This window comes from Ruditapes philippinarum, unplaced genomic scaffold, assembly GCF_026571515.1.
Source record: "Ruditapes philippinarum isolate M1 unplaced genomic scaffold, ASM2657151v2 ctg4888_1_1_1_1, whole genome shotgun sequence".
Lineage (NCBI taxonomy): Eukaryota > Metazoa > Mollusca > Bivalvia > Venerida > Veneridae > Ruditapes > Ruditapes philippinarum.
This window is the reverse complement of record NW_026866230.1, coordinates 185,098-211,175: the sequence shown is the minus strand read 5'-3', so window position 1 is coordinate 211,175 and position 26,078 is coordinate 185,098. Positions and strand designations below refer to the sequence as shown.

Sequence of the window (26,078 nt, the reverse complement as noted above, 5' to 3'; positions counted from 1 at the left end):
GAATCAAATTTAAAGTTTTAAAAGGAGGAGTTTCAAAAAGGGGAATTTTAAAATTCATTCCCCTACCATTTACTTTGTTTCCCTATTTTAGAGACAACGATGGTCAAAAGTTTCCTTTTGGAACATATGCTTTTACCCCATTGTAAATTGTTGACATTATATTTTTTGATTTTAGATTTTGGGTAGGGCACATTGGGGATCCAAATTTCAAATGTTAAATTTTCCAAAAACCCGATCACCCCCTTGGAAAATATTTCCTTTTTAAATTTTTTTGGATTTATTTCTTGAAAACTTTAATTTTTTTAAAAGGTTTTAAATAAAAAAAAATTTGTATTTAATTGGTGGGATATTCCGGGTTTTAAAAAACTGTTCACGTGTTTTGGGAGAAAATTTTGTAAAATGTCCGATTAGCTCAAGTCGGTTTTTCGAGCCACGGTATGATATTCTGAGAGTCCCGGCTTGGAATCCCGGTCAGACTGAATATTATTCTCACTCTGTTACATTTGGCATATATAGCTCAGGGTTTAATTCACATAGCTCTGTAACCCTAAAAAAATTAAGGACAAATTTCAATATTAACTGGAAAGTAATTAGCATGGTTCAGAAGAGTTCACTATTAAGAGAAATTGATGGGCAAGCAACTTGATAGCTCAGTCGGTAGAGCTAAAGTAAGGTATTTTGAGGGTCTCAGGTTTGAGTCCTGGTCACGCTGCACATTTTCTCATCCTGTTACAAAATTACCAATTTGTAGGACAAGAGATAATTCTAAATATAATATATTTAATCAAATTGGACTAAAATTATTTACACTTTATGTGCATTAAACATTTTTAATCTTGTTGCTTATGTTTATAAAAAAATTGTTTTTACTTGTAAAAGATTTTTTTGGGTTGAAATTTGGGTTGGGCCCCTTTTTGTTCCTGCAAAATTTTTAAAGTTAACAATTTACATACATTGAATTTTTAAAAATTTAAATTTTACAGATGTCGAAAATTTTCACCCAAAAAGATTTTTTTAAATTTTAAAACAAGGGTAAAAAACCAAAATTTCCGGGTTTTGAAGTATTTTGGTTTTTTACTTTAACTTTTTGAAAAAAATCATGAAAGGCAAGTTTTTGATAATTTTAAATTTTATTTTCCCTTTGGTTCAAAACTTTTATTTTTGGGGGAAGATTTTTATGCCGCTGGCTGGATGGGCTCGGGTTGAAAGAGCTGTTTTTTAAAAACATTCCGGGGGTTTCCGGGTTCGAGTCCATCATTTTAACACACTTTTACCCGGGTGGCTTTTGAGCGCTAAAATTTGGGGGCCCGTGACCAGAATAAGCTTAGAGTTTAATTCACATTTTAATCTTGTAACCTGAAAATTTTGAGGATGAAAATTTAATATTAGCGGAGAAAGAATATTTGGCTCACGAAACTTTGTTAGCTTTTTAGGGGGAAAACATGTATAGAAGGCCAGATAGCTCCGGCCAGCAGAGGCCGGCTGTAAAATGGAAAAAATTCCGAGGGTCCTAGGTTCGAGTTTCCGATTAGGCTGCCCAGTAATTTGTTTGCTTGTTGCTTTTTTTTATTTTAATTTCAATTACTTGTTGTCCATTATTTCGTGGGCTCACCTACTTGACTGTGACAAAACAAAATAATGAAAAGAAATATAGAGTGGCATCGATGGGGACGCACAAAATGAACAGTATGATAAAATGCCAAATTATGGCGATTGTACGCTAAATATTGACCAACGAAATTTTTTTTTTTGGGAAATTAATTAAAATTTTTAACCCTCCCCTCTTTTATCTTTTTTTGGGGGGTTTTTCGCGGTTGCAACACTTTCCCGAAAAAAGAACAAAAAAAAAAAAAGATGTGAAAAAATAAAAGTTTACTTATTATTTAAAATTTTTGGCACTTCACTACTCCCCCGGGGGACACCTTTAAAATAAAAAAGGCATTCAAAAATTTTCCCTTTTTAAAATTTTCAATTTTTGTAAATCTGAATAGAATTGTTCTAGTAGATTTAAACCAGCCCTTTTTTATTTTTTCCTTTTGGGTTACTTTTTATTTAACAATTATATACCCCCCTATTACTTTAGCTTTTATTTTTATTTAAAACTTTTAAAATATTTTAAAATTGGGGGGGAAGGGAAGGGCCCGTTAAAAAATATTATTTGTTTCTTAATTCGGGTCACGTTTTCTTGCTTCTTGTAACAACCATTGAGAAACAATATAACAAAAGTTGTAAGTATATAATTCAAAAAAGCATCTTGACAGTTGCTTCACCTAAACATTGATCTGTCATGCAGTTAAGTTGTGGGCTTCTATTTTTTATTTGAATTGTCATTTTTTTCTAAATGATTTGTTGAGTTGACGAAACGTTTTTAAACATTTTGATATCAAAGTTCATGTTATTTAATGTCGCGTACGAAAGATTACAACCAATAATTGAATTGTGAACATTTCAATATGGAGTTATTTGACCCTTATTTTTAAGAAAAAAATGATTATGGTTATGAATTACAATTTTATATTTGTAGTACTCTTTTGGGCAAATTTTTCGGTAAGATGGCATAGTTTGAGAAGAAAATTGCCATTTTCAACTATAACTTGAGATCAGTTGTAGCCCAATTTAAACGGGAAAAAAGGGGAAAAAACAAAAGTTTAAAAAATTTGAAAAGTTTTAAAAACCCTTTTTTTCTTTAAATTTTAATATTCTAGACCTTTCCAGTTTTTTTCATATGCCCCCAAGAAAAATGAAAATTTTGACAATTTTTTCCCTCAATTTCCGCTAATTCTGAAAAAAAATTTTCAATTTGTCATAATTTTCCCAATTACATGCGCCGAAAAAAAAAATTTTAGTTAAAATTTTGGGTTAAAAATTTTTAAAAAAAACCCAAAGGAAACCAATTTAAAAAGGAAAGTTTTAAAAAATTTGGTTTTAACCCCAAGGGTAATTTACGCCCTTTTAACATTCCCGCAACACGGGAATATTTCATCTCCATCAAGGCCATTTTGGGCCCCTTATTTACCTTAAAAAACTTAATGTTAATTTTTTTAAACCTTTTGAAAAAAAAATTAAATTTTTAATTTTTTAAAGTCACTATTTAAATTTAAACCACTATAAAAATTACACTGGAGCTGTTTGTTTTGAAATTTTTTACTTTGTAAGGGGGGGCTGAAAAAATTTAACTCTAAGCAGTTTAAACTTTTTGCTATTTTCGGTCTTAAAGTCTATCAAAAAGGAGCTTGGGGCTGTTATAAAATTGGGTCCGGGTTGGAAAATTGGCTGTTTTTTAAAATTGCCCAAAAGTCTGATCAGAGGGAAGTGTTTTTATTTGAATATGTTTTTCGTTATGGGCCCAAACCTTGTTTTATCCGTTATTTGCACAGCCCTTGTTTTTATTGATTTAAAATTAAAATTTAAACTGACACTTACTTTGATTTTTTCCAACATTTTTCAAATATATAAATTTGCTCTTTTAATTCTTTTTTTAGGGCTAACTTTTACTTCTCGGGGATAACGATTGAATTTGTAAAGTTATAAAAAGTCATTGTACTTATTTTATTTGTGTCCAGTTACAAACTCAAAATCATTATTATCTTGATATTGATAAAATATAAATGATAAAACACAAGATATTGTTATCAATTACTCTAAAAACGGCATACTCAAAGTGAACAAATACAGCGCTGTTTGTTAAAGAAGAGGTACAGTGCCTTTTGTTGTGTATACATTCTAATCTTACCAAATGGATTTAAGACGACGTTATTTGAATTCAGCATTTGTTTCAACTAGCCCTATGAATTCATTTGGCAATTTTACAATTTTAGTTGGCCAAGTGCTTTCCTATATGTACAAGTACAAATGTTGCTGCAATGCAGCAATTGAGAAGCTCCGCGCAAAAATGCGCTCATTACAGATACCTTACCAAATTATTCCTACGCACAGGTCATGTTATATTCAGATTAAGTACTATAATAATTGTAGATTTTTTCCGAATGTTTTGTAAACCATTTTTGTGCATAATTATACTTATCTTATGCACTGTCCATAATTAAAAAGACGGGCCAGATATTTAATTTGAAAAAGTGCTTTCACTGATGCCTACCTGGTTAGGAACGTAATACCATTGAATTCAAACAAGACTTACAGGACTTGTAAATGTTATGTGACATGAATGTACTATGTTCTGTTTGTGTCACTACTGTAGTCAGTAACATAAGAAGATAAAAATATCAAAGTCTGTTTTTTATTATTATAACTGTAACAAATATACAAATAGTAACGAAATGGACTAATATTATAATATAGTAATATTACAAACATTTTTTTCATGTCAAATTAAAAAAGATGGTTTCTTTCAATACTAATAGAAGACTGTTAACTGAATTATAGGCAGTCATGTTCGTGCGAGTCAAAGATGTAAAAGCTACTTGACATTGGTGATATATAAAAAGCTATTGTTAATTGATTTATTGGGAGATCAATATAGGTATTTGCTGAATTGCTTTAAAAACATTTATATAATAAAAACAATACATCTCACGTTCAAACTGCAGATCAAAGTTTCTGTTGTTATCAATGATGCAATCTATCTTTCTATAGTCTATGTTTAATGAGGATCCATCCGCCCGTAAGGGCACACAATGCAACTTTCGCTGTCGAGTATGGACCCCGGACATGTCACCAAGCACAAAATGTTGATAATTTACTTTCGTGCATTACCAATGATGCCAATGAAATATAACCTTATATACTAAAGTTATAATTATTTCAAAATAACCAATATATCAACATGTTCTTATTAAACATTTAGTTTTATAAGTTTAAATTAAGAATAATTATTAAAAGCAAAATAATTAAAGTCTTATGCCTGAAATCTTCTTTATATTGACAAATTCAATCACTTATAGTATACTTGATATGCTGTGTGTAAATGTCATTCAAAATGTAACAAATTATAATTTTATGTACTACTTAAAACGGGAAAATACACATTTATAACCCAAGTGTCAAAAATCTGAACATTTATAGCTATTTATGGCTTTCGAATTCATGTACAGCAGAACTATTTTCCGGTTTTTATTCATTAAAATGCTGCGAATCACCGAAGGGGGAACCAATACAATAATCGGAAGGAGTTATTGAATCTGAATTTATTTTTAGTTGTAAATCGAAGGGATTAATTGATAAAATCCGGGCCCATGGACAAAAAAATAAGTAAACACAAAAAGCTTTGCGCCTGTGGGCGCGGAGCAATAACCCGAGTACATTCTTGAATAGAAAAAAGTCACAAAAGAGGTATTTGATACGGAATGATTGCATTTGCTATGAAAGTTACTTTGATCGTTTTATGAATATTAAATACAAAACATTCAGCAATAAACCGTGCTAGGAAAGCACAAAATCGTTGCAATTAGTGTTCATCAATACTTGCAGTTAATTAATCATAACAGAAACTCTTTTCTGTGAATTATCAGTAAATTTTACATAAAGGGAGGTCACTCAAAATCTGTATTTTATAACAGGATCATGCCTACACTAATTGCGTCCATGTAAGAGGGTAAATAAATCACAAAAATCATCCAGTTACGACATGCTTGACATAATGAAATCTTTTAATGATCAGAAAAGAAGTTTTTTTTAAGATATTGATAGATATTGATTAAACTATATAAATCATTACAGACACAAAAAGCATGAATGCATTTCCAATCACTACTGAATGATCAAACTGTACATTTCCTGCAAATAGAATATTGGTACCCAAATATGATTTTATTTTGTGAATTTGCAGTACAACATTATTATCAGGGAGAAACAAAGAATACTTTTTTAGTAAACATGTTATATCTTAAAATATAATTATGAATAAGAGAATGAAAATCAAAATACTTAGGATGAAAAACGAAGCAACAATAAAAATATCAACAAAGAAAGAAATTGAATAGCTTTACAAACATATTTTGCGCACTTAGTAACTCATCGTTAGATAGTAAACATATGATTGCATCATATACTGACGTGCATTGTGAGGAAGAGCGCTTGACATTATGTGGCAAAGATTATTACATGAAACTTAACAATCAAATTCATAAAATATGTACATCATTGATAAAGATATGGTGATCGAATGGTGATAGCAAGCAAGCCATTTCTTAGTCCGATAATATTATGAAAACTGGGAATACAATTCAGAAGTAGGTTTTAACTGCTTTCACCGGGTTCAATTGTGGGTTATGTTGTAGATAAGCGTTTTACTTGTTTGATCAAATTCAATTTCACCAATGCGTATTTCAATATCAAAGTAACGCTACTTTAATCTGAAAACATACAACTAGATATAGAAATACGAACACTTTCATCAACAAATTTTAAAATGAAATACATATTAAAACTTTTCGATTGTAGGAACAACTCATATCAAGCTTGCATCATGCTATAAATGTTTTTAAATACGAAAAAACAATTAAAAAATACAAAAAGAACATATGCAGCTACTATACAAATATATTGTCAAAACCGCAATAAAATAAATTACAAAAAAAAACTTAAAAAACAACTGAAATGAATAAGACGTTTAGCATTCAAACTTCTTTGGTATTTTTCCGTAATAATATATTCATAAAGATTAAAATAGGATGCTTAAATGTAACTTTCTATTATTTAAAGATTTAGATAATGTTTTGATGCAGTACATTAAGAAGTCATTTATGTTCACAACTTTGTTACACTCGTAATATTTTTATACTTAGGAAAGTAAATGGTATATGAACAATTAACGTTTACGTTAACTCATAAATATGAGATATTTACAATAAATGATGTCCATATCAGGAGCAGGATTAAAGCGTTTTGTTGTTTTTGTCCATAAAAATAACAAATAAGAACTTTATAATTATACAAAAACGTATTTCATGTTATGAAATACATAATAAGAACCATTTTACATATACTCAAACGCTTACTGTGCACTGACTTAAGAAAGATTTTACAAACAGAAATATCATTAATCTTACTCGGTCATAACTCATAAGCAGTTATTAACCTGTATAAAGAATGAATTTTTACAAATGCTTTAAAAAGAGAGACACAAGTTAGCTTATCAATGCTAATTACAGTTGATACATTTTAGTAATAGAATTTGATATCAAAATAACAATATCAACTTTTGTAACAATACAGTATTTATTTTCACTAATTTGTGAATTATTTTGAATATCAAATAAATTCATAACTTTTTAGTATGTATACACGCCATTATTGATAACGGCAATATACATAATATGTGTGCCTTAATAAAATCTTTAATCTTGACTAATCTCACGTATTTTCCCAATATAACCAACAAATTAAATAACAAAAAAACCGCTATTCATACGGTGCATGTTTTACGAAAACTTTCTCTTTAAAGCAAATATTCGTATGTCGTTTTTGTCTTGTTTATTTGTGTCTGTGATTTGTTTTTATTTGTTTGTTAGTTTGAATACTCGTAAATGTCCATTTTACAAATATATCGCAGATTATTTTGATTGAAAATAATTGATTGTAAAACAACTTACTGGAAAATAAGTATATTAAAACTGTTTTAACACTATGCTCATAAAAATAAATGTAAAATTCTAATTATTCTTGCTGTTCCCCGATTAAAAAGTAGGTAAAATACTAATTTCTGTTAAAGCATAAATAAGATGTGAACGATGTTATAAAACATTTGCATTTAATAAAGAACTAAATATTAAAAATAAATATAATAAAAATTGTGGTTACAATTTTGAAACTATCTACAAAAATCTATCTTCAAAGTAGCTTTATACAAATCACAGCTCTTATATTCATTTCTGTTATAAATATGCAAAATACAAATCTAAAACAAGGCATTTACTACCAGTGCATTTTAATATATTGAATATTTAAACGTTCTCGTAAAATGATGACATCAGCAACATAATTTATTTTGTTTGACTTATAATATTACAGGACAGTATAGCATCATTCTTCTTAAACGTTTCATAATAATATTATGTGCACACAATAGTATGTTGTACACAACAATGCATAAATATCAGCTCGAGCTGCTATTATTGTCTTCGGACATTTTAAAAGACATTAAATAATTTTGATATGTCATCAATTTACAAAAGATTTTAAAGAAAACTTTTGTTTTGTCGCATGCACTGCATCACAGGTACAGAACTAAATCTTTTTTATTTTCGTTTTGTTGCTAATAATCCGATGTAAAATCTCTATAAAACATTATACTTCTTCCACTTCTGTATCTGTTGCGGTCGACTGAAAAAAGGAAACATAAAACAAAATGTCACGGTTATTTCTATACACAAGTCTTTTGTCTCGTATTGTTACATACATTTTTCAAAACTAAATAAATCTCACTAAAAAAGTTGTAGTTTGAAGATATTTAATGACAAGCCAAACTATAAAACATTATTACAAACAGTATATAAAAATGAGTAGAAAAATTAATAATACCTAAATAAATCCAATTTACAATTCTGAATGTTCATACTCGGAAGGTAATTCTGTGGACGTTGGGCCTTCTGTAAAAATACAATTGTAAATGAAAGTGCAGTTGCATGCAACAAGTATTTTAGCTGGTTGTGCCGCTTTTTTATCTTTCCTACTGACATTTAGACAACATGTTTTTTAATGGAACATTATAAATAGTTGAAGCTTCAAGAAAAATAAAAAAAAAATAATAATGGTAGAATTAAAGAAAATCACGAAATCTATTATCATTATGAAATGATTGAAGGAATGCATGACATTCTATGTTATATTATTCTTGTTTTGTTCTATTTTTGCAATCAAATATACATCTTATGTTGTCATAAACAACAAAATTTTTATTATATATACCGCCGCAAGTATCGATTTTTGATGATGTATGCCGCTTACCAAAGATGTGTTTTCATTATCCTTTTTGCAACAAATATTTTAAAATGTAAGTTAATTGTTAACCTTTATTCAGAGCACTTATACTCATATTGTATGTCACTTCGTAATTGTAAAACTTTATTCAGGGCAATTTCCGTTTAGCTTACAAGTACTATTGTCTAGTAGAAATTTTCGGTATAAGGGTCTTGAACAAATTGACATGAAGAAAAAACATTGCGCAAAAAACAGTCCAGTCAGAATCCAGGCAGAGCTGTGGCTGTCATGGCTATAAAAGCGAAATACATTTTAATATATGTATCGGGGGTGATTATTTGTCATTTTAAATCAGTTCACAGAAATTGTTATTGTTTAACCATTTAGCAAGGTTGTACAAATAACTATGACTCGTTAAGCTCGAGAGTTCCTTTCGCGTTTTCCCCTCTGTATCTCTATAGTAAAAATCAAAATGTCAAAACGAAATGGATTTAATAAAAACATTTTTTCTTACAGGTTATCCTTGGATCTCTAAACAAGTCAACATATTTCCTTGTGAACACTGCTTAGTGATAAAGAGTCATCATGACCGTAAATTATCCAACAATATTTAATTTTGATACAAACATTTGTCTTTCTGTTTTAAAGAACTAAGAAGTTTATTGCGTCTATTTAAATACAATGACTACATGTACAGACATGTAGAATGAAATATTCGTGCAGTAAATTGTTATTCTGTTTTTTTTTACTTACTACCTGGCTACGTGTCTTATAATGATAAAAACGTTCAGTTACTACAGTGTTGCCTTTAAACAAGGTGAGATTATTTTAGTTCATTATGTACGTTTCCGGCCTACATCGAACTGAGAATACGAGGTATATCTTTACAAGACGGGTGGAAATCATCAAATGTATATCACAAACAAATTAGCGTAATTATAACGCTTCATTTAAGAGGTCTGGAATAAATTACTTTTTGCAAGTAAAATGCCAAGTCATGTTCCCCTGAACAAAAATACCTTTTGGTTAGCATACGAACAAATCATTTACATACCTAAATTTGTATACATTTCTATTTCCGAAGTAAAGCCCTGACCTGCCAATGACTCATACCCGGGGTGCATTTCAGTATCTGCAAAATCAAAATATAGAAAAACACTTTCTCAATTTATCAATGTGGCCAATTGTTTTAATTAAAAACGGACAATTCTTTAGACACCTTGAGATTATTTAAGTTCATTCTGTATGTTTCCGGTCAAACGTCGAACTTAGAATACGAAGTATAGCTAAACTAAACGGATAATAATCATCAACTGTTTATCACAAACAAATTAGCGGAATTAGAACGCTTCGTTTTAGAGGTCCGAAATAAATTACTTTTTGCAAGGAAAATGCCAAGTCAGGTCCCCTGAACAAAAATACCGTTTAGTTAGCATAAGAACAAATAATTTACATACCTAAATTTGTATACATTCCTTTTTCCGTATTAGTACCTTGTCCTGCCAATGACTCATTCCTTGCCTGCATATCATCATCTGCACAATCAAAATTTAGAATCACTTACAAACACTTTCTCAATTTATCAGTGTGGGCAATTTTAAAAAAACGGACAATTATTATTAACAGTGTTGCCTTCAGACAACTTGAGATAATTTTAGTTCATTTTGTACGTTTTCGGCCAAACGTCGAACTTTCAGTTATTTGCCTGTCCGTGCTCTGCCTTGTGCCCTGTCCTGTTTTTATTTGGGGTTTTCTTGGGCTCCTAGCCACTGGTTCTTGTTGCTAAGTCGTGTGGGGGTTGCGTTCATTGAACGCCACCTTTCCTTGTTGACCTTGTTTATCATATTTTAGGAGACAAAGTTTATCTCTAAACCAGGCGGATGAAAGTCATCAACTGTATAGCACAACCAAATTAGAGTAATTAGAACGATTAGTTGTAGAGGTCTTGAATAAATTACTTTCAAAAACAAATTTAAAGTCAATAGCAACAGAAGAAAAAATACCAAGTCAGGTTCCCCTAAATAAAAATACCGTTTGGTTAGAATAAGAACAAATAATTTACATGCCTAAATTTGTATACATTTCTATTTCAGTAGTAGTGCCCTGCATTTCAGTATCTGCAAAATCAAAATTTAGAAACACTAACAAACACTTTCTCAATTTATCAGTGTGGCCAATTATTTTAATAACTTACAAATATAACAGTGGAGTCTTTAGACAACTTAAAATTATTTTTGTACAATGTCATACTGTTTAGCCAAACTTCGAACTTAGAATACGACGTATTTCTAAACCAGACGGTTGAAAATCATCAACTGCCTATCACAAACAAATTAGCGTTATTAGAACGCATGGCTTTAGAGGTCTGAAATAAATCACTTTTAAAAACAAAAATCAATTGCAACAAAAGAAAAATGCCAAGTCATGTTCCCCTGAAAAAGATACCGTTTGGTAAGCATAAGAACAAATAATTTACATACCTAAATCTGTATACATTTCTATTTCCGTAGTAGTATCCTGTCCTGCCAATGACTCATACCCGGCCTGCATTTCAGTATCTGCAAAATCAAAATGTAGAAACACTAACAGACACTCTGTCAATTGATCACTGTGGCCAATTATTTAAAAAGAAAAACATCCATGAATAAATGACACAGATATGACCAGACACAACAACACAAAGTTGTGTAAGGAATCTATATCGCATCTATATAAGTTTGTAAAATGCAAATCACAGCAACAACAACTGTACACATTGCCTTAAAAAAGTATCATTGGAAACAGACAAATGATAAAAAGCCGGGCACAGTACAGGAACCATGACCTTTGAGTTACCACATAAGTATGGTTATTATAAGAAGAGAGTTACAAACAAATACCTTCTTCTATTCTCATTGTGGTCAGTCCAGTAATTAAAAGAAAAACATCCATTTATGAATGAAAAAGATATGACCAAACGCAATAAACAAAAGTACTATTTTGACATTCAAGTAGTATTCTTTATCGTTCTAGCTGTCTAAAGGCTTTTAATAATGACAAAATTTATTACTGAATATGACAATCAATGTATTTTTATGAAACTATAAATCTTAAAAATCTTAGTGTGACCTTGATAGTTAATATGACCATCTATCCACAATAGTTACGTTTGATGTACAAGTGTCACTTTGACCTCTGAAATGGAGACTTTACTCCTATGCGCGTCACATCATCATCATCATGTATTACATATTTATAACGTTTTTTTCAAAATTCCAACCACAACTGACACAATTGTTGACCGGACGTTACCATAAATGTACACGAATACAGGTTTGACATTACCTTTATTATTTATTTATTTAATTATAATATAATATTATATTAATACATAAAATTCTGAAGTACATACATAGGTGATAACAGATTTTAAGATATTAAAATAAGTCAAAGGCCCCAACGTTTAAATTCAGAAATCAGTTATGGGACGCACTAGTTGATGCATTTACGCATTATTATTATGTCTTTTCATCTACGGTTTTTTATCATACACAAGAAAAGTATGTGATTTGATATTCCTTTATTATATTACGTTCATTGGACATTTTACGTCATCAGATCTCGTTCACATCTTCATTTATAGAGTGTAATGACTTCAGTGATAAATGTTCTATAATAACTTTTAGATACCAGAGATCCTTTTTACAAACAACATGTGATAAGTTTAAAAGTATGTATAGATATATATTTTTTCAATAACACTTATGTCAATATTAAGTTGGCAGTTATTCATATTATTTCATTGACAGCATAATCAATTTGTTTGGTTTACTGCATTGGTGGAAAACGAAAAGGATACAATGTATTTTAACTGCTCCTCCAGGCTATGTCAGTCTTAGTCGGTTTTGCATTTTTACTGTGTTAATAATTATAAGGATAAGATTTTTACAATAGAAGAGGTGATATTTATGGGAACATAAATATAAATTATGCAGCAATAGAATATGTAATTCTTCATTATTAAACAAGCAGCATAGAAGGCAAAACAGCTGGGGATCGTTACAGCTATTCACTGACCAGAGAAAATAAACTTATCACTTGCTTAAATCTGATTTAAAAATCATAATAAGTTAAAAAAAACAAATGTACAGAGGCATACACAAAGCGTCTTTGACCTGTATTTTTAAAAATATAAGATGCATAAATGTTAAATTGTTGTGGAATGTCGCATAACATGTATTAACATGCTAAAATGTAAGTTTTAAAATGCAGTGAAATGCCTCTTGTTCCAAAGTTTACACTAAACCATTCAGTAGAATGAATTTTCAAAACATTAACATTCCGGACTTCTTACGTGCTGATATGAAACATAACAACAATTATAAAAACGCTAAATCCATTGTTCATTTGCAATATAGATGACGTCATCTGGATAGTCGACCTAATATTTGACGTCATAAAAGATTGTTATAATACCAGAGATAATTGTATGTTTTGGCCAAACTGGAAACTTCTTTTCATTTCCTCATGAATTTACTTTTACTCTTCATGAATTAATCTTAACTCCTCGTGAATTAATTCTTACTTCTTATGAATTTGTTTTATCTCTTCGTGAATTAGTTTTTACTCATTATGAATTAAGATTATAATCTCCTCGTTAAATAAATTTTAACTCCTTATGAATCAATTTTAACTCCCTATGAAACAATTTTAACCCCTTATGAATTAATAATAACTCCACATGAATTAATGTTAACTCCTCGAGAATTAATGTTAACTTCTTATAAATTAATTACGTATTATCCCTTTTACAGAATATTCAGAAAACGATTTCCAAAGACAGGTAAGAAAACACTTATGTCAAATATCTTATTATAAATTACTCGACTGCTGTGAATGTAACGTTATTTATCAAATACACATTTAATGATGTATTTAGAACAGGATCTAACAAAGACATGTGAAAAGCGATGCGTTTCATTGCAGTACGTATACATTAAACTTAAACATTTACATCAACATGAAGTATAAAATAATGAATCCAAATGAAACATAGTTGTAAGTGGTGAACATAAAGGAATAAAATATCTTAATTGCGTTTAATACAAAGAAAAATAAGTAAACGTGTTGCACTTCGTAGTATTATCATGACGTCTAATCAGGAAGTAAAACCGAACAATGTATCATAATGCATGTATAGTTAATGTCAACTTGTTGTTGGTAACGAATGCAAATTCTCGACACAATGTAATGACAAATAGACAGTAGTATCATTTAATTTGACAAATTGTGCTATGTAGCTTCAGTTAAATGTCATTACGTCATTGCCGAAATCTACTTAGGTATTTAATATGCATCTGTGGTAACTGACCTACTGATATTGCCAAAGAAAACAACAACATTTAAGACCAATGCCATAACTTTCCGAAATCAGTTGAATATCTCCGAGGGCCGTTATCGGCATAACACAGCGGATTTTAGATGCTAGATTTACACCATGCAAGAGGATAAAGTAAACTGCAATAGAAAGTACTACAAGTTCATATGTAACATAAGCAGACGCATGCTTGTTATAGAAAGCTTACCCTTTCCTGTCGGATGTAAACTTTTGAAAGTAAAAAGAGGTAAAACACTATAAGAAAGCATTTTCTTTTGTTATGTAGCTATACTGTTTATTATTAATTTATTGTGGGCCGAGAGTTACCCAATTCAGCACTATATATGCCATCTTTTGTTTCAAGTATTTCGCATGCTATTAACAAATTATACTTTTGAAAACGAACAGTTTCTGTGCGATTGTTTTTATTTAAAACCTGACAATGCAATATGTTGTGTATTCGCTTGTTAGTAACAAGAAAAAAGGAATTACAGTTTATTGGCTTGCTACGTTTTAGTGTACGATAAATCAACGGAAAGGAAAATGTAATATCCTAAGTAACATATATAATAAGTAATGATACTTACGGTTTTATTTCTTCAATTTTAGTTTCATGAATGTTCCTCTTGTTTGATGGTTCATTCTGTCGTTTCTTACGTATAATAAGAACCACAATAACTGCTATAAGTATCGCACACAATAAACAGCCAATAATTGGCCCAACGACTGAGGCGATGTTTGACTCGGCCGATGGTTTGATTGCTTCTGTTACTGGTCTTTCAGATGGATCTAGAGAATTGTAAAAAAGGCAATTAATCTATCGAATCAAATAGAATGCATCAAAATTGTTGAATAGGTTTTATAAATAAGTTGATCAGAACACAAATTACCCTTCCGAAGTTTGGAATAAAAAAACGACTTTTCAGTGTGTTTACAAATTTTCGATCGTTCATGCCATATTCAGAGTAAAGTTGTGAATGTAAAATATTCAAATTTGCCAAAACATTAATTTTTGAAATAATATATGAGTTGTATGCTGATATATAATCGTGCTTTTTCTTTAAAGAAAAACGATCAAATTTAAGGACAAATATAATATTTGAAAAGTAAACAAAGTAAATACACATTGAAAAGGATATGTAAAGACCTGGTGATTCCAAGTTGTCTACTGCACTTCCCTATGGGATTAAACAAATTATCAAAATATAGTTTTAGTTATAGTTTTATAATACTCAGTAGCTTAGATTAGCTTAAATTACTTCTAATCACTCAAGAGAAAACGAGTTTTTAGCTTTATGGACACATACTATTTTCCAACAACATATATGTATCTAAAGTTTTCCCTTGTAATTCATTTTAGACAACATGAATATAACACTAATGTTTGTAGCGTACAGGTTATACCTTTTACAGTAAGCGTTATATTTCTTGATACAATTCCACCAATTCCATTTTGAGCCTTGCAACTGTATGTCTGGGAATGGTCTGTCGAAACGTTTGTTAAATGAAGTTCAATTCTTTTTGCTCCGAATATCTCTATAAAAATAAATACAAAATCTGACTTTTATTTAGATTATTGATTCATTTTGAGTACTTGAGAACAAATAGTGGACTCTTTGATCGAATGCTTAAAGGAATAGGAATGGATGGATTGATGTCTGTTTAATATAAATATTCATGATTTAAAAAGAGGTACCATGACAGTTTTTCTGTTGACATCAATTCTATAGGTGAGAAATTCGTGTTTTAAGACACTATTTTTTACTTGAGAAATAAGTTCACGGGTGCCGCCATTTTGGCGTTCTGTCACTCTCGCGAGACAGACGAGACCGAGATTGTGACGTGTTACACCCACTTCCGGTATAGGTGTACACGCTTGTACAACTGAAATATATCTTGATGAAGAACTTATTAATCTTATTGCGTACATTATATATTATTTATGAAAACATCATATGGAACTGAATTGTTTTAATTAATTAATTGAAGACGCCGAGACATTAATTATCATTTGTCCGATTTTCAAGCTTGCTGATGATCCCACCACATGATTTAAGCATTTCAGCGTAGAATATCAACTAAATCCAATATGCAGAAAATGAAAATGGCGCAGGAAAATCGGCAGCCAGACTAATATCGTATGAAAAAAAAACTGTCCGTTAGATTATGTAGGCATCCAGTCAAAACTGGTACCAACAGCAACAGGTTGCCCATTCCCCTGTAATTACGCATATTCTCCGGTTTATCCAGTTCTTTATAGCTTTTTTTCCACGTTATCTACTTACCCAATCCCTTTCCCACACAGATACGCATTTCTACTACCGTAAATTTAATCCAATAAAACAAAAAATCATAAATCTACTTAATATTTAAAATGATTATTTGTAAATGAAAAAAAAATGTGTTGCTATTTTATGAAATGCTGTTATTTACAGTATAATTTGACAGTGTGGAACTTAATTTCCCCTAAGGTCATTCAGTTCACTGATGAAGCGTAAAAAAAATAGATGTCATTTCGTCATTAGAATATTTGACAAGGGTGATTAACCAATCAGGGCAACATTGTGCATGATCAAAAGGTCTGTCGGCACAGAGGCATACAAGGAGCAATAAAAATCGTCAGTACACAGTGTGACAGGAACATTTGGTGCAAATTAGGAACAATTAAAATGGATAATGCACAGTATTAGACATAAGTAGTAAGAACCAGCAATTGTGTGAATAAATTATGCAAATTAGATTTTTGAGCAGCCAATAAAAACGTGTTGCCTGCAGTTAATATTAGGCTACGATTACGATGTAAATAAATACCACGCAGCATTATACGTTGACAGACATGTTTACAATTTACTTTTCAAAAGAGTAACTTAAATTTTTGAAATGTGTACATCAATTATAACATATGTTCACACCTTTTAATTTGAAAGTCAGAATCAAACTGCAAAAATTTAATTACATGTACTATTAAGAACACGTTTTAGTAGGATTTTTATAATAATGACAATTATCGCCGTTGAATAATTAACAGCCAATTATTCGTTGGTGCGTTTGTTTATTTAATTGCATTATTTGATTGTGAAACTTTGTTAAATAATAACATGTGTATTTATAAAATCTGTGAAATATTGTTTAATTACATTAAGATGAGACTTTAATGAAAATAGTAACGGGCATCACTGGCCTGAAGTTGTGCGACCGGTAGACGTTGATTTTTTATTTGTTTCTTTATTTTTTATTATTTATTATTTCTGGATATTTTTACATATTTTGACCTCTACATCTCCTGTCAAAATTAATTTGTCTGGTCAATACTTTATTATATTAATATTTCGCTACGATTCTACTAGATTTAGATGTGGGGAAATGACATCACGCGCACCTGTTTTTATACGGCCAATACACAAACATGGCCGCGCCTACTGATATGTAGAAATCGGTGATTTAGCGATTTAAATTTTGTTATCATTCGTTTAATATCATTATTTGGCGGCAGAAAATTTGCAGATTTATTATTTATAGTATTCTTTTTCTGAAATCAAGTTTTTATTCTAGCCTTGTCTTTCCCTTTAATGTCTTTCACGTCAAATCAATAACCCCTAATTTCACAGATGCAGAAGCTATAAAGATCAGTGGTTCTACCTAGGTGCCTGCTCGTACCATTTAAATTGTGCGTACCAGAGTGAGGTTACGCAACAAATAAAAAAGCTCATACAGAATACCAGCATAGACACACGTTACATTTTAGACATTTTTGGCGGAAATATAAAATAGTAAAAAAGTTAAAAAAAAAACAAATGAAATAGCTTTCAATGAAAAGATATGCATAGAAAACTTACTTTGCGTAAGAATTAAATTTCATAATGTTATATGTTGAAAAGGTTTGTTATTTTCTTTAATATTTTCAAAAACATTTAATTGTCTGCTATTTACCATCAATTACGGCGGTCTGATTGTGCCACGAAAGTGTTGATAGGGGATTGCTGTCTACATCGCATGTCAAATCAACATCTTCACCAAGGTAAACAGTTTTATGTTCATTTTCTGATATTGTTACTATTGGATAATCTGAAATAAAGGAAGTAAATATAAAAAAAAACGAAAAAGGAGTTTCATATAGTACATGTTCATGAATTGACAAAGAATGTTTCAAAATACCATTCCATAACAGTCTTTTGAATTTCTTTTCAGAAGAGGAATTGTAAAATTAATAATCTTTATTAAAGATTTTGCAGATTTTCTATTAACTGTTTAAATTTCTTTTAAGAATACAAATTTCAAAATACAAATGACAAAATAAACAATTTAACAAATAACACACATGTTATGTTTAATGTATATATGTTACTCAATTCAAGGTCGGGAAAACCGTCATTTTGCACTTCATATTTTATCTCCCTTTTATCATCATCTTTGGTGAAATTGAAGCTCCAGACCTGAAAATTATAGAAATATTATCTTAAAATAATATAAATATTGAAGTATATACAAGTACATCTTTTCATCTTATTTCATAATAAAACACAAGCTGATGCGTTGATAATTATTCAAAATAGTAAATATCAGTTGAACGAGTCTGTGGACATGCAGATCAACAAACTGTGGTAAACATTTAACTTTGGGAAAAGCCAAAGAAACCATCCAATATTTTATGTATACTATAAAAAATGTTTTAGATAGAACATATATTTCTATTCTGTTTTATGAAAGAAATGTGTTTCTTTTTTTTCTTGTACAAATAAATACATAATATAGCCACATATGTATAAGAAATTAGAAAAAAAATGTAATTTTGAATAAATTCTATGACACAACCATTTCCTATTTTAATAGACCATTGCTCCAATGAAATTCTCAAAACGTTTTAAGACAATCATTAACAAAACCATTCCAAATTGAACACGAATAAAATATTGGGCCAGATCAGATCCTGTTTACTAATGATTTATTATTAGTGGCGGAGAGAGAAACATACAGAGAGGGACAGAGAGCGGCGTTTAAATATTTCACTTACCGCTGTATATATCCATCCATGCGTTTCATTATCCGGGTCATTCCTGTTATCGACCATCTTTCGCTGGACATGTTTAAGTCCACTTAAGTCAATAGAGCTTCTAGGATTAGATTCTGCGGCTATAAACTTCAATGTTATCACGGTGTCTCCATTTTCTTCATTGCGTTTGAAAATTTCTTCAACAATAACATTCTTTGGTGGAACTATTTTATTTTGAAATATAAGTGATCGGTAAAGATATCAGAAACAGAGTTATGCTGTTACATAATGAAACCTAATCAATCTATAAAGCGGGACTCACTTACCATAAGTCTCTTAAATTTAAATATTAACAACAAACACCTACATGTACTGCTTTCATGTCTCAAACTCCCCAGCATTAATATTTTTGTCATCCTTAAATGTACATACAAGTTTCATTATCTTGTCTTTATAATGTAATGTGAGATCTGACACTGAGTGATCTATCAACATAATTATATTTCTTGTTCTTCAAATCTGATGCATCTTTTTGGTCAAATATCTTTTTCCTCCAAAGGATCAACTTTTCTGAAGATCATTTTCAGATAAATATCAGTAAAGTTAAGAGTATATTAATACACATTTCTGTGCAGGAAAAATGGATAAAAACGAATTCACACACAAGCTGTCAAAAATAGAATTTGAAATAAATAAATAAATAAATAAATACACGTACTGTTTATATCGTTTTTTTTCAAAATGATCAATCAATCAACTAATCAATCGATCGATCAATCAATCAACCAATCAATCAATCAATCAATCAACCAATACCAAAACAGAATAAAAAATCAAATTATGAATGAAACTTACATAATACGTTAAGGTTCTTATCTTCGCATGTAGTTTCGCCAATATTGTTGCAACACAATACCTTTTCCTGATTATGAATCCGTGTAAAATTCTTAGTTACCGACATAGTGATTGTATACAGATTAGCCGAAACTTTGTCAACTGTCTTTGTTGTATTAGTCTCTTGTTTACTACCTATATTTATGTCCGACTTCAACGGCGGTCTGCCATTCTTTGCAATACACTGAACCTCACCTTGTATTCCTTCTATTAGCTCGTTGACATTCACTTCAATACTTGTTGGGGGAACTAAAATATAAAAGTACTTATAAATTTAAAGTTTTTTACATCAACCTTTTCTCATTTCTTTGTTTTAAACTTACTTAGCGTTAAATCATAAATAAAACGCTCTTTATATTGCTCAATGACATTTGCTGAAAATATGTGATACGGTTAAGAAAATTTTTACACCTTACCAATTAACATAATTATTAATATTGGTAAAGTAACGATAAATTACAGACATTTTTTTTTTTGGTAATGAAATGACAAGTGTATGAACCAATTTTAAATAAAATATTGTACAAAATAATTTCTGCATGATGTGTCCGTTTCTACAGATGACGCTTGAGGTTTCCTTCAGTAATGCTGCAACGTAAACTCCACCAAAACCACCCTGAACGTATTAAACACATACCTATAGTATATAGCATTATAGACGTTGCCAATGGTTCTTGAATGGCCGGGTTGTTTACTGTACATGTAAACATGGCGTTTATATCTGACATAGTTGGTATAAAGCTGTATCTAATATAGTTATAAGTTATGGTATTTATGTCGTTACTGTTTTTGTTGGTATTTGTTAGTTTAGCTCCATCCTTTAACATGTTAAGTTCTATGGGTTTTGATCCACCTTCTACGTAACATTCTACCGTTACTGATTTATTTAGAGTAGCCAATATACATTCCTTGTTATTGCAGTAAAACTTGGATACCACATTGGAAAATACTGGGTTTGATGGGTGACTGTACACTGAAATTAAAGGAAAATTAATCAAACAGATTGTGTTATTTTAAACTAAATCGGAGAGCAATACCAAAAAAAACCCAGATATTCTGTCTAACTTGGAAATGCAGATAACTTGTCTGTAGCACATATCAAACAAATCCATGGTTATACACACTCCAGTGCAGTTCGTTGATGTAGGCGCTTTTTGAGACGTTTATTTAACATTATTGCACAAAACATTAAAATGCCATGCCTATTGCTAATGACGTTGTGCGAAAAAACAACAACAAAAAACAACATTTGAATTTGCAATAGCAATTTAAAATTTGTGTTTAAAATGATGATCACAACGTTAACGTCTCGAAATCCGATCAATATCAATATCAGTAAAGTTTGTCAAAGGCTATCAAGGGGATAGCATAAGCATCGTCGTTGGTAAGGTTTTCAAGCATGGTCATTATATTCAATGCTAAAAATATTTTCATTTTCATGGAACTTCATTGTCAACAGGCTTTGTAATGACTGAACAAAATTGGCTATTACTTAAGCGAAATGTATCATCCGAGGAACTAAAAACTTTAAAGATGCAACATGCCAACTTATGTTTAGGTCATTAGGTCAAATATCAAAATCACATGAACCTGTAATAATAAACTATAAAACGTTTCACCGATAAATTGCTGTGCATGTACATTTTTCCCGTTACAACTTTTTTCAGGACAAATGGTCACTGGGACTTGTACAAGTGCAATAACTCAGGAAAATAAAATAGTGAAAAACAGAATAAATAAATAAATAAATAAATAAATAAATAAATAAATAAATAAATAAATAAAATAACATATGCAGATTCAGATAAAATACTGCTACCTGTCAAACTCGTTGCCATGTCAACATGTCAAAGGTCAACTTCACTTGGAACTGTTAAGTGTTAAATTCCATTTTCCCATGACTTTTAATTTTTTTCAAACTCTAAGCACTTATCCATTGTCAAAATTTGAAGCCATATCAAAAGGTCGGATATTTTTGAAATTATAGTCAGCAATGTTATGCGTCTTTTAACTTAAATTTAACTCTTAGTTATTCCTTTTGATAAGTTGAATTCTCAAATAAATATGGAAGATATTCACTTTAAACTCGTAGTGTTTGTGCTGAAGTTTTAAACATTTTTCAAACTGAAATGGTTTTCTAAAAAGCAGAATACTCTGAAAGTTATTTTATGTTTATTTATCTTTTTTACATTTGTTTATTTGCCCACAAAACCATCAGATACAAAAAATATTTGTGTACTATTCGGTGCTGTTAATTTCCCGTCGGTTTTGCGTTGTTTTTTGTTGTTGTTTTTTTTAAATAATTTCTTATGTATTTTTATCATATAAACTTGCACTAGGAAAAATGGATGGTGATGCACTTTGGACAGCTCTTGTTCAAAAGGATAATGATAGTTTTTTTTTTTTCTTTGCAAAACTTGTTAAAATATTTTATCAATTGATGTAAATAAGGTGGTAAAATATGTTTTAGTTACCGATATTCAGATAGATCGAATTCGACACAGTGTCACCGCAATTTACTCTGTATTCTCCACTATTGCTATATTCTGTTTCAAGAATATCGAGGCTGTGCACTTTTTTCTCTTGTACCACTCTTATAATATACTTTTGATCTTTGAGTTGTGTATAGGTAGTCTCAACTTTCTTTTCCCATGTGATGTCTTTACCAGGATCAACAGAAAATTGAAAAGTAACTGGATCTCCTTCTATGACGTAACTGTTTGTAGTTGAAAGTTTGCCACATCTTTCTGGGCAGCCTAAGATGAAAAGGAGACTTATAACAAAGTTCAGAAAGGAATAGGCGAAATAAGATTTACGAGGCAATCAAATGCAACCTACAGTGTAGTTTAGATATAATTATTTTAAAAATTTAACAATTCCTTAAAAATTACATGTATTTGTCTGCATCTTACAACTACAAGGTATATATAACAAGCATCGAAAAGTTAGCACTGAAATCGAAGATCAAAATTCAGTTTTTATTGAATTTTGAGTTAGCTTTGAACCTCGAGCAACTTCAAATCTAACAAAGCTGAATCTCGACACAGTAAAAGATCGAAATTTAAATTTTGCCACGGCCAAATTCAACATTTGTAAAAGCCGATACCGAACTGGATTTGAATTTCAAGCCAGCTTGAAGAGCAGCTTGGCCGATTTTCGAGCCTGAGCTCAATTTCAAGCATGCTGGAACATCACAATTTAAGATATCTAATTTAAAGCCTAATTTCGAGCATGAGTTGACATTTGAACTAGTTCAAAGACCAAAAGCCATGGTAAGCTAAAGCTGAATTTTGAGCAAGAGTTTCATAATTTGCAAAATCATTCAAGACCGAATTTAAACCTAGAGTTTATTGTGGAGCAAGCTCGAAGACAGAAATTCATATTGCAAAAATCTGAATTTTGAGCTGACAATTCGTGTTTTTTAGACTAGGCTTAACCAGTAAAGTATCATTTTTTCTTCTATTTCTACTTTTCCTCTTTTCTGAATTTAATTGAAATAATTGAAAATTAATTTCCTCCTATATAAATGTGAAATGAATATCACCCGAGCCGCCGCCAGGTTTAGATGCCTTAAAAACCGTTAGTATCAAGCAATTTATCAAGACAATTACTTAATACATGTATGTACACGTCATGTTATGTATTTAATCATAATAATTATATTTATTTCCGTTCACATATCATACAAGTATGTGATTAAATACTTGTTAAATTAGAAACACCAATCTACATTTTATACTATGTTTTTTTTTGTTAATTGTGCCGCGTCACGACAAAATCAACATAATGGGTTTGCGACCAGCATGGATCCAGACCAGCCTGCGCATCCGCGCAGTCTGATCAGGACCCATGCTGTTCGCTATCAGTTTCTTTACTTGTTTTAGGGTCTGTAAGCGAACCAACATAATGGGTTAGCAACCGGCATGGATCCAGACCACCATTTACAGACCCTATAACAAGTAAAGAAACTGATAAAGAACATCACGGATCCTGATCAGACTGCGCAGATGCGCAGGCTGGTCTTGATCCATGCTGGTTGCAAACCCTTTATGTTGGTTTTGTCGTGACGCGGCTCAATTCAATAATATTTAATACTTTTATAAAAAATATACACAACTCATATCATAGACGTATGTGTATTTAATCATATATTTATTTCCGTTCACATATCATAGAAGTATGTGATTAAATACTTGTCAAATTAGAAACACCAATCTACATTTTACTATGTGTTTTATTTTTGTTAATTCAATAATATTTAATACTTTTATAGAAAATATACACAACTGCACACAAACGTAGGTATAACCTTAACTTCGAGGATAGTACAGTCAAACTTTCATCATTTTCATCTTAATTTATGTGTTGTAATCATTGCAGATAATCATTATCTGATATTTGGAGACAATTTCAAGATAATGCATTGAATAGGAAATAGAACAAGAGCTGTCACACAACGTGACAAATGCCACACCATACATCTATGGTTATTTCATATGTGAAAGAAAAATTATTACAATCCTTCTATGCATACTGAAGGTTTAGAGCGGACACGACCACCACGTTCTATATTAATATAACAATAAAAATGACAAAGTTTGAACGTCCAGTGACCTTAACCTTAGAGGTAGAAACCCAAGTCTTTGTTCGCGACACACCATACATCTATGGTTATATTATATATAAAAGAAAAATTAAAATCCTTTCATGCATACTAAAGTTTCAGAGCGGACAAGACCACCACCTTCTATTTTTATATACGATAAAAAATGACAAAGTTTGAACACACAAATTGACCTTGACCTTAGTTGTAGAAACCAGAGTCTTGTTCGCGACACATCATACATCTATGGTTATTTCATTTGTGAAAGAAAAATTAAAGTCCTTCAATGCATACTGAAGTTTCAGAGTGGACGCGACCACTACCTTCTATATTTATATAACATAAAAAATGACAATGTTTGAACCCACACAGTTACCTTGACCTTAGTGGTAGAAACCCAAGTATTATTCGCGAAACACCATACATCTATGGTTATTTTATATGTGAAAGAAGAATTACAATCCTTCCATGCATACTGAGGTTTCAGAGCGAATACAACCGCCACCTACAACCACCACCTTCTCTATTTAATATATAAAATTAAAAATGACAAAGTTTGAACCCCCACAGTGACCTTGATCTTAGTGGTAGAAACTTGAATTTTGTTCGCGACACACTATACATCTATAGTTATTTTATATATGAAAAAAAATTAAAATCCTTTCATGCATACTGAAGTTTCAGAGGGGACAATAGCACCACCTTCTTTATTTATATACAAAGAAAAATTACAAAGATTGAGCCCCCACAGTGACCTTGACCTTAGTGGTATAAAACCACAGTCTTGTTACATACACACCATATATCTATGATTAATTCATATGTGAAAGGAAAATTACAATCCTTCTATGCATACTGAAGTTTCAGAGAGGACACGACTACAACCTTCTTTATTTATATAACATAAAAATGACCAAGTTTGAACCCCCAGAGTGACCTTGACCTTAGTGGTAGAAAACCAAGTCTTGTTCGCGACACACCATACATCTATGGTTATTTTATATGTGAAAGAAAAATTACAATCCTTCCATGCATACTGAAGTTTCAGAGCGAACACAACAACCCTTCTTTATTTATATAACATTAAAAATGACAAAGTTTGAACACCCACAGTGACATTGACCTTAGTAGTAGAAACCCAAGTCTTAATCAAGACACAACATTCATCTATGTTATTTCATATATGAAAGAAAAATTACAATCCTTCCATGCAAACTGAAGTTTCAGAGATGACACGACCACCACCTTCTATATTTATATAACATTAAAAATGACAAAGTTTGAACCTCCACAGTGACCTTGACCTTAGTGGTAGAAACACAAGTCCGAATCGCGACACAGCATACATCTATGGTTAT

The 26,078-nt window shown here is 30.7% G+C and overlaps 1 protein-coding gene across 7 annotated transcripts in view; it reads right to left on the bottom strand.

Annotated features, from left to right (window-relative positions):
* Positions 1 to 4,223: 4,223 nt before the first annotated feature.
* Positions 4,224 to 26,078, bottom strand: part of LOC132731846 (nephrin-like) — a 33,057-nt gene continuing 11,202 nt past the window's right edge. For 3 of the 7 annotated variants that reach the window (XM_060718125.1, XM_060718124.1, XM_060718130.1), the window contains 15 exons: positions 22,592 to 22,873; positions 20,755 to 21,090; positions 20,079 to 20,366; positions 19,245 to 19,447; positions 18,552 to 18,666; positions 18,164 to 18,298; positions 15,638 to 15,769; positions 14,821 to 15,022; positions 14,442 to 14,461; positions 11,358 to 11,435; positions 10,944 to 10,994; positions 10,335 to 10,412; positions 9,932 to 10,009; positions 8,479 to 8,546; positions 4,224 to 8,280 (listed from right to left, as the gene is read on the bottom strand). In XM_060718125.1, coding sequence (XP_060574108.1) covers positions 8,494 to 8,546; positions 9,932 to 10,009; positions 10,335 to 10,412; positions 10,944 to 10,994; positions 11,358 to 11,435; positions 14,442 to 14,461; positions 14,821 to 15,022; positions 15,638 to 15,769; positions 18,164 to 18,298; positions 18,552 to 18,666; positions 19,245 to 19,447; positions 20,079 to 20,366; positions 20,755 to 21,090; positions 22,592 to 22,873 — 2,051 coding nt within the window. In that variant the 3' untranslated portion in view covers positions 4,224 to 8,280; positions 8,479 to 8,493. The other 4 variants (XM_060718127.1, XM_060718126.1, XM_060718128.1 and 1 more) reach the window with 4 other exon arrangements.